The 15,496-nt window shown below is 39.0% G+C and overlaps 1 protein-coding gene across 4 annotated transcripts; it reads left to right on the forward strand.

Annotated features, from left to right (window-relative positions):
* The first annotated feature begins 104 nt into the window (after window positions 1-104).
* Window positions 105-14,417, forward strand: LOC111582951 (alpha-1,6-mannosylglycoprotein 6-beta-N-acetylglucosaminyltransferase A-like). 4 transcript variants are annotated; one of them, XM_023291841.3, is made up of 19 exons: window positions 105-245; window positions 549-654; window positions 3,358-3,436; window positions 3,970-4,032; window positions 4,211-4,423; window positions 5,888-5,964; window positions 6,305-6,394; window positions 6,481-6,552; window positions 7,031-7,201; window positions 8,507-8,676; window positions 8,907-9,035; window positions 9,655-9,788; window positions 9,976-10,109; window positions 10,268-10,411; window positions 11,073-11,219; window positions 11,976-12,089; window positions 12,237-12,311; window positions 12,401-12,558; window positions 13,199-14,417. In XM_023291841.3, exons 2-19 carry the CDS (start codon window positions 562-564, stop codon window positions 13,398-13,400), a joined length of 2,265 nt encoding a protein of 754 aa, XP_023147609.2. In that variant the 5' UTR covers window positions 105-245; window positions 549-561; the 3' UTR covers window positions 13,401-14,417. The 4 variants fall into 4 exon arrangements, with proteins under 4 accessions (XP_023147609.2, XP_035813865.2, XP_035813863.2 ...); XM_035957972.2 differs by having other exon boundaries at window positions 13,290-14,417; XM_035957970.2 differs by lacking the exon at window positions 3,970-4,032.
* Window positions 14,418-15,496: the final 1,079 nt, after the last annotated feature.

The following is a 15,496-nucleotide window of genomic DNA, read 5'->3' on the forward strand; positions in this document are numbered from 1 at the left end:
GAACCGGTTTCAGCCATTGGTCCAATGGGGGGAACACCTAATCTCACTGAAAATGTGCAAAACAAGCCTGTCAGCACACTGAGAGGAATTTAAGTATGACAGTACCTGTGTCACACACTTTACACCTCAGCTATTCTGTCTATAGGTTGCATTTTAGTCTAGAGGCCAAGGATTGTATGTACAGATTACAAAATAATCCCACTCATTCTGTTCATTCATGCATTGGATTGACCAATACTCTGAAGGTAAGCATTTGATTTGTTTTGTCCTTTGTTGCTGTGCCAATTTAGATAGAGAATGCAGTTAAATGACAATTAAAATGCAGCTTATTATACAGTTTCAAAAATGTATCTGTGTTTGTGCTAAACAAAGTGTATTAAGTAGAGAAATGTTTCCTATTGTCATAAGTTACTTGAATTCAAACAACATAAGTACTCATCATAGTGCTAATATTCCTTGTAATTGTAATGTATGTATGTAGAAAACATTGCATTTAATGTAAAATCACCTCTTTTTCTTTAAAACCACCCGTACCACCCAATCCCCAGCGCTCTGTCAGTCATGAAAGCACCAAAGCACTTTCTAACCCAGGTGGTGTCTGTGCTGCTGGGCATTGGTTTCATCTGGTGTCTGAGTCTGCCATATCTCCTCCTGGTTTGTATCTTTATTCATTGTCTTAACCTAGTCTCATTGTCAACATTGCAAAAAGCAAAGGTCTGTTGACACTTTTTAGCTGGAATTCTTTTGAACAGTTTACTGTTACTGTATTTTTTTTTCCTGGTTTGGTAAATTACAGAGAATTAGTAGGGAAATCTAAGAAAAAGTATTAATTTACATTTTGGCACAAAACAACAACAACAACAACAACAAAATAAACAAAAAACTGTCAAAATGGTAAATTACATCAACACTGAACACTAAATATCTGTAATTTTACAAATAGTAATTGGTAAAAAATGGCAAATGACAAAGATTGTTTTACAGATATCTTCTAGTATTTTAAAGAAGAATTATGCATATTAAGGACTGAAAAATTCTAAATAATGTTTAGTCTAATTCAAACTTCAGCCTCCAGTTTGTACACAAATGGTAATTATTTATTTATTTATTTTACAGCATCTGACAGTAAAATTACACTACTTTTTAAACTATTTAAATCAGCCAAAGTAATATTATTTTTACAGATATTTTCTGTTATTTTTATAATTTTTTCCAACATTACCATATTCTGCTGTTGCTCAGACCACTACACAACACCGGAACGTTGAATAACTTTTTTCTGTGACCCTCCCTGTCTCTCCATTCCATGCCTCCTCCATCCACATTCCTTGACCCTCTCTCCCCATCTGGCTGGCAGCTAAGTTTAGCCCAGCTGCCTCTTGGGTTATTAGTGTAGTGTTGTGCTTGTGTTTACTGTTGTGTCGCCGTATTGTAGTATTAATTGTGTTGATGCGCAGTGTGCACATTTCTACCTTTGTCCTGCCTTTGACTTTTCTGGTTAGCTCAGTCCTGGTTAGCTCAGCCTTGAAGATGAACTAGCAACCCGGAACTCTGACCATGTGGCTGGACAACTGCCTCCAGGAATGATGGAGGGAACAAACCCTGCGGATGACAGTTTCCCGCACCACAGGCCCTGTGCATCCAGCCACTGTCCTGACCCAACCTTCTGGTTCAGAACCAGAGCCCATGCAGATCGGACAAGCCCAGCTGACTCAGCAGGAGAAAGACCACCTATCACCTGTCTGTGCTGTGACAAAATAGGCCATTTGATCACCACCTGCCCAACTCGACCAGCAAAAAGGCCAACTCACCTTTAACTGTGGGGACATTGGTGAGTCGAACTTCCAAGATGTCCCCTCAACACTTGCAGCTGTCTGCCTCCCACTGTTGGCAGACCCAGTCCATACCAGAAACCACCCTGATCAACTCCATAGCTGAAGAGAATTTTGTGAACAGCCACCTAGCCAAACAGATGCAAATCCCGACCCTGTCACTGTTCCCACCTCTAATGGCCCGGACTACACCTGGCTTAAGTGAGCTGCAAGACTGTTCAAATTTCCCTCATTTTGGCAGGCAATCATCGTAAGACTATCACCTTTCACCTGATTGATCACTCGGCGGCACCACTGGTTCTGGGCTACCCCTGGCTGCAATAGCATAAGCCCCACATTGATTGGATCACAGAAGAAGTTTTATCCCATTGTCATGCTCACTGTCTTTACTAAGCTCTGTCCCCTGATCTTCTTCCTGATCTTTCTGTGGCCTGAGCAATATCACAGTGAAAAACAAGTACCCATTACCCTGATCAACGCTACATTTTGCCCCCTGCATGGTGTTACCATATTTACAAAACTCAACCTACTGCTTGAAGCGTTAGTTATTCAGCTGGCTTCTGTTGAACGGAGGCATCCTTATCAGGCTCTGCAAAGGGCCACTTTGAATATTTAGTCATTCATTACCACAGTAAGGTTGCTGTACTCTTGACTGCCCTGACCTCCACCTCCAGACCATTATGCTGAACCTCCGAAGCCACTCACGCCTTCCAGGACCCCTTCATCTGCGCTCCCTTCCTCATTTAGCCTGATCAAGCCTTCAGTTCCAGTGTCAGAGTTGATGCCTCTCAGGGAGCAGTCCTGTCTCAACGCTTGCCCTCAGACAACAAACGCTTGTGCGCTTTCTTCTCTTGATAACTATCCCCACCTTAAAAAACAATGTGAGTGGTAACAGAGATCTGTTACCCGTCAAGCTTTCCCTCGAAGAGTGGAGGCACTGATTAGAGAGAGTGGAACAGCTCTTCAAATGTTGGACTGATCACAAGAACCTTGAGTATGCCTAGTCAGCCAACAGACTAAATTCCCGGCAGGTCCGTTGGATCCTGTAATTCAGCAGATTTAGATTCTGACCCTGACCCAATGACCTGGCTCCCAGAATGTGAAACTAGATACCTTATCAAGACAGTTTTCTGTGGACAATTCGTCCAGAGGGTTCCGAAGTGAATTCCAGCTACTTTGGCACCCAGATGGAGTCTTTTCTTATCATCAGAAGCCGCTGACTACCTCTTAAGTAGCCCTGAATGGGTCTTTGCCTGCTTGTCAGTTGGCTAATATTCTCTTTAAATATGATGCCTTAGAATTAATAAAGTAAAAAAAAGAACATGACTTTCTTTGTTACATAGTGACTAAATCTATTTTTATACTTTAGGTATGTTTCAGTGATAATACCTGAATACTTTTACTCAAGAAAAAATTTGAATGCAGACCAGTACAGTTGATTTATTTTACACTGGAGTGTTTTAGGTTTTTGGTCAAGTGACATCTCTACTTCTCACCCCATCTTGTTTGTCTTAACTGGTTTTAGACTAAAGGTAACCTAAACAGCATTGGTGTGACCCATGACAACAGTCTGAAAGTGTGGATGGAAACAAGTGGGGTTGAAGGTGAGAGAAGAGCACAGACATAATTTAAAAAAGGGGGATAAATGATGATGTAGAAGTAATCATACACAGCCTCATATAGCTATCGAACAGTGGAGCTGGTGCAGTGCTTCCAGTAGCTTTATCTGAAGTAGGCATCATTCACCGGGGGAGCTCATTTGAATAGAGAATGAGTAGGCCTTTCTAAGTGCTTGCTGTGCTGGGGAACATTGCATTAAGGATAGCTTGTTCACTTACAGTAGACAATCAAATAGGATATATTCATAAGCAAAGAGATGACAAGCAAGGGCTGAGATTAATGAATTGGTGGATAAAATCCTGTAATTTGGTCAAATGAGGTAGTGATAACCTGTTTTTTGTGCAACACTCTTTCAGTCAGAACAGTCTTTCTCACTCTTATGCTTTGATATCTTCTACCTAAAAGGCATATTGTCCAGAGATATCATAATCTCTGATTCAACTCTCTGTAACATTCCTCTTTAACTTGACCTGTTTCTTTACTCTTTAAATGCTTTTTTCACCTATTTCTTTTCTAGACATAAAGAAGATATTTGGCAAGTTTATGAATAATCTCCTGGACACCATAAAATCCTCTAATTGTGAGCTCTTTAAAGACAATTTTTTTTATGCCATATAAATACACACATGCCACAGAGTCATATCACACAACTATTATATGCAAACTATTCATCGAGGTGGTATTTCCTTTAATCCAAAACTGATTCGCTCTTATATTTGCTAACTGTATATTCTCTTGACTCAAATTGTCTCGCTCAGGCTCTCCCAAGGATGATGTGAAAGACAGCAAAGAATTACAGGCATTGCAGATAAAAATGGAGGCAGAAAAAGTAAGAGGGCAAATGAAGGATCAGATGATTATGGAGCTGCGTTCTGATAAAACCTATCTGCAGCAACAAGTGTCACAGTTGGAGGAATTTCTGAAGCTATGTGTGGAGAAAGACAAGAAGGAAATCCAACAAATAAAAGCAGGTAAAATTGCTTTTTAAAGTAATGCTTGGTTTCAACACACAAAAAAATCTACTAGGACATAGTTTAAAGCAAATACATTTGTATCAGCACATACTGTAAGTGATGAATTCAGACAACCTAAAAGGTCAAGTATTGACAGGGAAACTTCATAAAACAAATGAAAGTACTGATTATATTTTGGCAATGATGAGGCTTATAGTCTGGATCCACGGATTCATTAAAGATTTCTGTATCGTTGTGAGATAGCGGCACAGCATCACTGTAACTATGACAACAACTGAACACTACGTCAGCTGACTGCTGACGATCACATGGTTATGATCCTATTACAAATCCACTGCTGCGGACTATCAGGACTTACCTGTCGGAAGTTATACGACTGAGCAGCCATGGCAACTCACTCACTGACTTGCCAAGTCTGTGCACAGCAAACTCCAAGCTGCTGTACATGCTATTGTCCATTCTGTTTTTCAATGGCATTTGCAGTATATCAGAATATTAGAGAAACTCACCATCATTAATATTCTTCTTACCATATACTGCACAAAATTAGAAACTAGGCTTATAATAGTTTATTAAATTCCACCATTTTTTTTAATAAGATTTTTTTTTTTTATGTAGAAATACTGTGGTTCCAACACATGGCACCTCTACAACAGAATGAATGTTATAAATCAACCAAGGATACTGAAGATGATAATGAGCAGATATAACAGGTCATGGACAACTATGTGTACTTTACATCATGTAGTAACTCAATGCTTGAGAATTTGTCACCAGCAGAACAGGTCAAAAACCTTTAATGCATAGTTAGTTGGCTAAATGCAACCCTTTTAAACCCCAACAACAGACATGAGATAATTTATTTTAGCTCTAAGTCAGAAAAGATTATTTGCATGCTGCGTTGAATATTTTGTGTACAACCTTTGATTTTAGTGTAGGCTAGACAGACTTTTAAGTTTTCTGCAATGACTGTTAACACTGGCAGTATAGTGGTTACTTTGGTAATATCAACCTGTAGTTTATCAGCACTTAATAATAGATAGAAATAATTAACCTATATTCCCAGAGGATTTTATTGAATGAATGGTGAAGAAGAGACGAATCTAGAGCTGATATCCAATGAGAATTTAGTAAAGCTGCTCACTCAAGCAGTTGGTTAAACCGTGCTTTCTTCATCGTGTCTTTGAATCAAGACATAAAAAAAAGAACCAATTTTTTTTTTAAACTACATTTACGTTGTTGATATTATTTCTCACTTAATTCTTACTTGATTAGGCCACTTGAGCGGAGAAATGAACTGCCTGATCAAAACTCAGACAAATTTTTCAGTCTCTGGCTTCTATCTGTGGAGTTTTCCATTCAGTGTTAATAAAAGGCACTGGACGTCTCTGAACCAAGAAAAGTTCTGTTTTTTGTTTGTTTGTTTGTTTGTTTGTTTGTTTTGTTTTGTTTTGTTTTTAGCTGAGCAAATGAAAGAAGATGAAAACTTTTCACTGCCACCCATGGACGGTTATCCAAACTGTAAAGAGAAACTGAAGGTAATAAATTTCATTTTTGTAACCTATATTTGAAATATCTGTAATTTCTATAAATATATTTTCACATAATGATTGATAATTCTTTGTCATACTGTAAAACCAACCAGAATGTTAATTTTCTGGTTTAAAAAAAAATAAAAAATAAAAAAAAAATTCCAAAAAGCACTCCTCATGCAATAGCTGCCTTGACAGTGTTGGTAGGTCTTTGGGGATTGTTTTTAACCTGTACCTGCTCTGTAATAACTTGTCATATTTTATAATTCATTTTGACTATGTCGAGCACTGTGCTGGTTATGAACTTGTGTTTTGTTGTGGCCTCTGTGGTGTGCTGGGGTTCCAGTGGATGAAGAACATGTGGAGGACTGACCCTTGCTACAGCCGTCATGGGGTGAATGGGTCTCTGCCTTCCATCTTCATTTACCTCAGTGAGGTACTCAGTTAGTTTTAAACACACAAAACACTCGCTCAGTTACATTAAATTTCATTTGGTTTAACTGCTCCTCTTTCTTGTGTTAGATAGAGTCCTGGTGTCCTGTGCTTCCAGGTCGAGTGGTCCCCTCAGCTGTGGTGGAAAACTCAGAGAAAAAGGCAAAGACTGTATGAGTGCATGTGATAGATGTGATGTAGTGTACAGGGTATGGAGTGTGTTGTATAGGAGATAGGTACATGACCTTTGAAGACCTGTTCTATAAGTAACTATCTGTGTTTATGAGAGCAGAACTCTGGAGCTGCACATTTGTTTTCTTGAAGTTGTTGCATTTTTTACATTGCCTCCTAAGCTCATTGTCTATATTATTTTCTTGCATTGAAAGGCTTGTAAATGCATGAAAATAGCCTTTATGGTTGAAAAAGCAAATAGAAAATGGTTATTCATTTGCATTTTTTAAATCGATCTGAATGAGGAGTCACAAATGGCATACTTAACTCAAACTGGAGTAGTGGCATTGACAAGAACTTGTGGGCCTGTTAAGCCTATTTGGAAGCAGCGACATGTACATTTATAAATTCCAAAAGTGCGAGAGCATAAAACAAGTCATCATCCCTTGTGTTGTCTTCACTTTTTCAGATGGACCCTGCAGTGGTAAGGGAAAGTTTAAAAGGTCTTTACCCATCTCTGGCAAACAAGAGGCAGTTGCACTGGATCCATCAAAGAATTCGAAGTATGGAAGAGGTCTGGGTGGAGGCTGGTCGCTCTCTGTCAGCCAAATACAACCTCACAGAGCGGACAGCCAAACAGGTAATGCATGTCAGCTGCTAACTGACACCATGCTATGTCTTAGTTGCTAAATCTGTTGTGGTATAAATCAGTCAGGACCTTATTTTTGAGTATTTTGGGGTAGGTGGAGTAAAATGCACATTAGAATCCACAAAGATGAAAATGTTGTCTGCATAAAGACACAAAGCAACATACGAAATCAAGAACTCCCTAACTTGCAGTGATTCTACTGTAGTGAGAAAGTGTCCCAACTCTTTCGTACTGAGTGGAAAATATGTGCAAATCAAAGCACCTGCAGAGTCAGTTCAATTAAATTGACAAAATCTTTAAATTATGATTTTTTTCCATATAACTAGCATTTGTTTAAAAGCTTTCTGGTTTTCATGGCATATGTGCAGTCAGTGATCTGCTGAGAGTGAATGATGAAATTTTCATTGCACATAACCTTACTGACCCTTGCAGACATGCAGATGAAAGCAAGAATTGGCCTTAACACCTCAGACTGACACAGTTCGTAATTCTTGTCAGGCACCATGTGCAATGTTTAGAATGTATGGTGCCATTTAATATATTGTACCTGATTTACCCAAGCTGATTTCCAATCCATTCATATCATATAGAGCCAATGTGACATTTATAGTTTCATAATGAGGCACATGGAATGGACGGACACATCTTAAAGTTTTGTTAGAGGATGCTTTTAGAGCTGCCTGCCTCTCTCCCATCTATTAAATGATTTCATATACCTCAAGTAATGGGGCGCACAGTGGGTTGGTGGTTAGCACTTTCGCCTTGCAGCTAGAAGATCCCCGGTTCGCGTCTCTACCTTCCCGGGATCTTTCTGTATGGAGTTTGCATGTCCTCCCTGTGCATGCGTGGGTTTTCTCCAGGTACTCATACTCAGGTTAACTGGTGACTCCAAATTGTCCGTAGGTGTGAATACAAGTGAGATTGTTTGTCTCTATATGTAGCCCTGTCATAGGCTGGTGACCTGGCTTTGCTGTAAGTCAGCTGGGATGGGTTCCAGCCCCCTGTGACCCTAATGAGGATTAAGACGTGTATAGATAATGGATGGATGGAAGAACTTCAGTAATGCTGAACATTAGAAACGAGCTAATAGATGTAGAGACTTTAGTAGAAATGTTTTTTTTTCTGAATAAATACACATCACAATCACACTGGAGGGACACTTCTTGTTGTTTATGTAGGAGCTGCGTCATCAGATGCAGCCACTTAGATGTCTAGAAGGCTTTTAAATTCACACACAAGGGAAATTCGACAACATTTGAGGCTGCCCCTTGTCCATGAATTTGCTTTCATCCCCAGATCCTGGTGCATCCTGGTGCATTGACAGATGAATCGGGCACACACATAGCAGAAGATGCCTTTAGCGGTGGCCCACTTGGGGAGCAAGTCCAGTGGAGTGACCTTATCGCCACGCTTTATATTCTGGGTCACCATCTTCACCTTTCTGCCTCCATACCTGCTCTCAAGGCGTGAGTATGCTCACTTCTGTCGCTTTGTCAGTGGTAAATGAATCTGAACAGACAAATGTGACACTGTAAGCCAGTGGCTTTACTCTTTTGACAGATAAACAAGTCTGATGTTCTAATTGTACCAGTACTGTTCACCCACACACTCTACATTTCAACTCATTCCATTATTTCCTCTGAATTTATTGTGTTTTTGTGTATGCATTTGTGTGATTGCCTCTCTCTGTCTCTAGTTTTCTACAAGGTAACACAAATGGCTGCCCACCTCAACATTCAAAAGTGGAACCAAACCTGATTTATACAGACATCGTTGGCCTTCGACAAATTCAAGAAGTAATTGGCTCATCCTGGATCAAATATAAGTGAGTATCAGGATCTTGTCTGAACAGTATTTTGAAAAATGTGTGTGCACATAAGTGTGCGTCCACAATAACTATATTTTGATGACACATAAAATAATGAAATTTTATTCACTGATGTTTTTACAGATAAAACAAAGCCATATTTGATTAGGCTGAAAACTAGGGCGAATTTGTGATTTGCATCCTGGCTAAATCCCTTACTCTTGTACAGTATATTGCAAATAGAGCATGTTTGTAGTCCAAAAAAAAAAGAAGCACAAGCAATGTTGCCCTCTTGTGGTCATTCTGGGTACTTTTGAAAATAATTCAAGGCTCAGGGAGAATTCTGTTACACTTTCACTGAGAGAAAAAATTAAGTTCAGAGATAGAATATTGTATGGACAGAAATTAAATGATGAGGAGAGAAGACCAGCAGAGAAAATCAACTGATGAATATGATGGATTATATTTATAGGAAGAAAAACAACAGTGTCCGAAACTCTAAAAGACAGACAGACAGGTAGATATATGGAAGTGGTTTAGTGTCAATGTTTTTATAAATAAGTGATAAAATAATGCTTTGTTTTGTATCTGTGTTACTTAATATGTATGATGTGTGTGTATGTTGGTGTTTTATCAGGTGTATATTTCGTATTTTGGATACTTTTGGCACTGAGCCAGACTTCAATCACCCAGACTGGGTCACAAAGCACCACCTACATGGTCCATTCGGAGGCCTGAACATGACCCTATTGCAGTTCTACACCATGTTCCGTATGTCCCACCTGAACGTTTCTAACAACTAATCTGGTTATTTAAATGTGTTTTGATAAAAGATTTCAACAATTAGGTTTCTATCATGATTGATAATCTACCATGGAAGTTTTTGTTATTGTATTTTATATTTCTAGAATATTTTTTTTTTGTCTACCTTAATTGATGCCAGCCTTATTTTGAGCAGCTCATACACCAGACAACACATTCCTCGGCTTTGTGGTGCAGCACCAGCTAATCTCCAAAGAATCAGAGCAGTTTAAGTCTACCAAGAGACAGAACCAGGCTCTCGTGTATGGAAAGAGAGCCACATTTTGGCAGGTAACAGCAGGAGAAACAGTGCAGTAGTAGAAGATGAAGGAAGAGGAAGACAAGTTCTAATCGTCATTATATGCCTTGAAAATACTTTGGGTTAAATGGGTTACGGTCATTGCATCTTCAGCAAGACACCCTTTGCTCTGTCTGCTGTTACTCTACAGGGTAAAGAGGCTTATGTGGATGTTATACACAAGTACTTGGATATCCATGGGACGGCTGACAATACTGCTGCAATTCCAAGCTATGTGAAGAACCACGGAATTATCAAAGGGCGTGATGTACAGACCCTGCTGAGACAAAGTAAGGTGAGTGTGAGGCAACAAGTGGTTAATTCAAAATCGGTTTACACAAACCCTTAGTGTTCCACGCATCTCACGTAAATTTACCTTTATGGTGTGATTACTTTGGGCTTGCTTCCTCATTGTAAAGCCTAATGTTGTATATTGAATACACCCTTGCATTCAATAATTGATGGCAAAATCATGTACTGTTAAAAAGAGGAATTTATTTCTGTCTTTGTATACTTTAAAGCAGGTAAAATTGATGTTTCTGATAACACCAAGAAGTGTGTGCAGATGTTTTGTGTTTGTTACTTTCAAAACAATAAGCTGTTTTATAGTTTTAGACCATAGATCATAAGCACTTGGATCAAATGAAAAGGCAGCCTATTTACAATATTTTTGTAGCTGGGATAAAGTTAAGATGAATCAGGATGAAGAATTAACATTAAGTACGATTCCTAAGCTGTTAAAATTAACAAGGCATGAAGTCTCTGCCACCTTCGATGGGTTATGTACACTCCGTGTAGAATCCAGCTTTTGTTGTGCAGCTGTTGGCTGGCAACATGTGGCAACAATGAAGGAATGCATTATTAAAAATATACATCTTCAAAAGTTAATATTTAATTTTTTTTGTACCTTTGAAATATTCCAATCTGTCTTCTTTTTTCTATGGGGTCTGCTGTAGGTTTTTGTGGGGTTGGGTATACCATTAGAAGGACCCGCCCCTCTGGAAGCCTTAGCCAATGGCTGTGCTTTCCTGAACCCTAAGATACAACCACCACTGAGCAGCCTGAACTCAGAGATATTCAAAGGAAAGCCCACCATCAGAGAGGTCAGTGGTCGAGTTCAGAACTGAGGCATTTGCTATGATATGTTATGTAAAACTAAGTGTTTCTGGTTCAGTACGGTGGTACATTGTGCTCCTCACACAGTCCATAGACATAAATTACCGTTCAAAAGTGCGGGGTCACTTAGAAATGTCCTTATTTTTGAAAGGAAAGCAGTTTTTCAATGAAGATCACATTCAGTTAATAAGAAATACATTCTAGACATTGTAAATGTGGTAAATGACTATTCTAGCTGGAAATGGCTGATTTTTAATGGAATATCTCCATAGGGGTACAGAGGAACATTTCCAGCAACCATCACTCCTGTGTTCTAATGCTACATTGTGTTAGCTAATGGTGTTGAAAGGCTAATTGATGATTAGAAAACCTTTGTGCAATTATGTCAGCACATGAATAAAAGTGTGAGTTTTCAAGGAAAACATGAAATTGTCTGAGTGACCCCAGACTTTTGACTGGTAGTGTACATTGTAGGTGTGACTGCAAGCATGCATGGTTGTCTGTCTCTTTATGTAGCCCTATGATGATCTTGACACCTGTCCAGGGTGTACCAACCTCTACCTCAATGTCAGCTGTAATAAGCTTCTGCCCTCTACTGGATAAACTCATGTTTCCTAACATACCTGTGCAACAATCACTCATTTCACTGTCTATTTCACTGTCTTTGGTCAAATAATTATGCCTATTTATGAGTAAGTGCACTTTTCAGAATATTTGTTGTTACGGTTCATGTGTTGGCGCAGGTGACATCTCAGCATCCTTATGCTGAGGCCATAGGAGAGCCCTACGTATGGATGGTAGATATACACAACGAAACAGAAGTAGAGAGAGCTCTCACTGCTATACTCAATCAAACTGTAAGTACTTTCTGAACATGGTGTCTGTCTTCTTTGTACAGTATGGTATTTCATTACACCTCACTTCACTGCTCTGCAACTTACAGATGTCATTCCAGTCTTCTGGTACAACTATAGTTTTACTTTTTGTATTTTTGCCCGTTACAGATTGAGCCCTACCTTCCTTATGAGTTTAGCTGTGAAGGAATGCTCCAGAGGGTCAACACCCTGGTTGAAAAACAGGTTGGAGAACATGGACTGGGAGGTTGGGAAGAGGGACTGTTTGAAGATTGTTTTCCTATCCACTTATCTTGTTCTAATTTTTGCTTTAGGACCTTTGCTCCAGCACAAGGAGCTGGCCCCCACTGAGTGCACTCCAGGTAGTGAAGGCGGAGGCAGGTACTTCTTGTAAGAAGGCCTGCCAGAGGATGGGCCTGATCTGTGAACCTGCATTCTTCCCAAACCTTAACAGTGTCAAGAATCTTGCCAAGTAAGTCTGCACATTTTAATAAGCACACACATAAATCTGGTTACGCAGTTTTTAACTGTTATCATTGCCTGTATAAACTGTGGGAAGGACCCCTCACACTGCAGGAAGACAGTATTATCACCTGTAAAACCAATGAAGTTGGGCATTTAGCACTGACTAGATTTGATTTAACTCCACTGAGTCAGAGCATAGAATCTTTAGAGCTCTGTTTGCTTTGTACAGATATTCTCAAAGCAATATATCTCATCTTTATTTAAATGACCTCATTGATCAGCCTTAATTTAAGTTACAGCAAATTTATCGTCCTTTTATTTTTCATATCCTGAATTATAAAATTAGCTGCAGCTTAGCAAAATTAATGAAAAACATGAAAATTTGAAGCTTCTGTGAAACTTCTAAATACACAGGAAATCTTTTAGCACCTTCTGGAGTTTGCTTTTATAATCACCAAGAGCCAACTGTATATAAAATAACTAAAAGTTAGAATATTTTAATAGTTTCTGTTAGTGTTGAACATTGCTTTCAACTGGAAAAAATTAAGGTTTAAAGAGAATAATGTGGAAAAAACACATTTTTGCAAGTAGTTGAAAAACAGCACTGGTCCATCCATATTTCTTCAGTTTTTTGTTTCTCTTCACAGGTACAGTGTAGATTGTCAAACATCAGAGTTTTCTGATGGTCATTTGGTGTATCCAGCCTACTTAAACAGCAGTAAACACTGTGTGTTCCAGTCTGACCCTCTACTCTTCAGCTGTGTGAGATCGGACCAGTCCCTGATTCGCATCTGCCCCTGTCGAGACTACATTAAGGACCAGATAGCGTTATGCAAGGCATGTATCTAACTACTGGATAGACAACAGAAACCTTTGTATTAGGCAGTATACTGTCTGTGCAATACAATAAAGGTTATCCCAGGATCAAAGTACAGCAGCAGCAGCACCTCATGTCAACATAACCATTTCCATCTGGCTTAGCAGCAGGAGGTCTCCAGGTTTGATTTTGGCCTTTTGCAGGTTGGGGGTGAAGGGGGTTTTACTGAATATGTAGACTAAAAGATCACAAACTGATTACTCCATGCCTTTAGGTGAGGTGTGTGGAATCTTTACTATAGGACATGGAAGTAAAGTGAAGATTACTTGAAATAGTGTTTAAAAACAGACCTGTGTCTTGGAATCATGACATTTTTATTCCACTTTATCACTATTGCTATATAGCTGTTTCTGTGCAGAACACAGGTAACAGGGGTTTTATGTCTGACTGTTCACTCTGGGAATAACTGGGATTTTTGTTCTGCCACTACAAGATGGGTTTCTAACTGGGCTGGAAAGCTGACTTTATAGTAAATGAAGAGACTATATCAAGTTCTGAAGCCATTGTGTGGGGAGATGACCTATGTAGGCCCAGCTATGGTTGGTTTTAGCGCCTGCTCCAGAACTCTAGCTGCCAGTCATCTCAGCCAAATAGCCTGGAGTTGAAGACCTGCACTCCAGCCCTTGGTTTCCCTGCCTCCCAACTTGTCTGATTGGGCCACCACCCATTATCCCACACCTTCACCCATCCAACTGCAGCCAGCATCACACCTGGAGACTATAAATCCTCAACCAATCTCTCAGTTGGATTGACTGGAATTTAGCATGAACAGTTAGCCCTGATACAGCTTGTGTCTTTGTGTTGGTGTTCATTGTAACTTCAGTTACCTGCTGTCAACTTAGTGAAGAAGCAACTCATGCATGTGACTTGTAGCTCCGGTTGGTTTTATTTGGTTCTTTGATTTAGCAGCACTCACCAGCATTGTTTCTTTGTTTTATTACTGTTCTTTTGTGTCAATTCTGTCACTAAATAAAAAAATCGCTTTACTGAACCAATAACATTTGTTTTTTTGCTGTTGTTATTGTGTTCACACCCTCTTATCACTTGAAGCAGCCTTAATTATGATTAATTTTAGGCCTTAATATAATTTCTATCAGATCAGTTAGATAAAAATTCACCCCTTCTCAGATGTCAAGAACTCGGAAATTAGCCACAGTGTCCATAACTGTTTTGTTTACCAGGCTGTAATCACGTATATTTCTGCTATAAAGCTGCGCATTTTAACATGAAGGTATATGAAGATTGACTCGCTGTTGGAGTGAGCCTCAAGTGGTCGTTCAAATAACTGCAGTTTTCTGCACTTGAAAAATGTCAAATTTAATCTTAGGAGATGTAAATGTAGTGGTATTAGTTAGTAATGTTTTTGTTAAATACATTAAGATGTGCATTAGTCATTACACATACATTTAAAATTATCATGTCAAAAAACAGGTGAAAAATTACATTTTTCTTAACCTGTGTGTGAATAGAGCTCAACTGCAACAAAGTAATATCTTGTTCACTTCTGCATTTTCTACACCTGTCTGAGGTGTATTTGTTTTTATAGGTGCTGGTAGTTGAATTTCATAATTTTTTTTAAATCCAATCCAATCCACCTTTATTTCTATAGCACTTTAACCAACCACAGATTGAAGCAAAGTGCTGTACATCCAGAACAAAGCAAATAAAATCAGGAATACACAATAGAAGCACTAAAAACGAATAAAATCAAAAATTCACAATAAAGGCACCAAAAACAAATAAAATCAGAAATACACAAAAAAGCACTAAAAACAAATAAAACCACACAAAGGCAATAAAAAAATCTAATCAGAAGTACACAATAAAGGTACTATAACAAAAAAAAAAAAAAAATCCGAAACTCATGCTGGATGGAAAGCCAGGGAGTAAAAGTGTTTTAAGATGAGTCTTAAAAATGGATAGTGAACGGGCCTGTCTAAGGTGCAAAGGCAATTTATTCCATAAAATTGGGGCAACCACAGATAAGGCTCTGTCCTCTCTGAGCTTCTGCTTGGATTTAGGTGTGTACAGGAGCAGCTGATCTGATGGCCTGACAGACCAAGCAGGA

Source organism: Amphiprion ocellaris, chromosome 11 (genome assembly GCF_022539595.1).
Source record: "Amphiprion ocellaris isolate individual 3 ecotype Okinawa chromosome 11, ASM2253959v1, whole genome shotgun sequence".
Taxonomy (NCBI): domain Eukaryota; kingdom Metazoa; phylum Chordata; class Actinopteri; family Pomacentridae; genus Amphiprion; species Amphiprion ocellaris.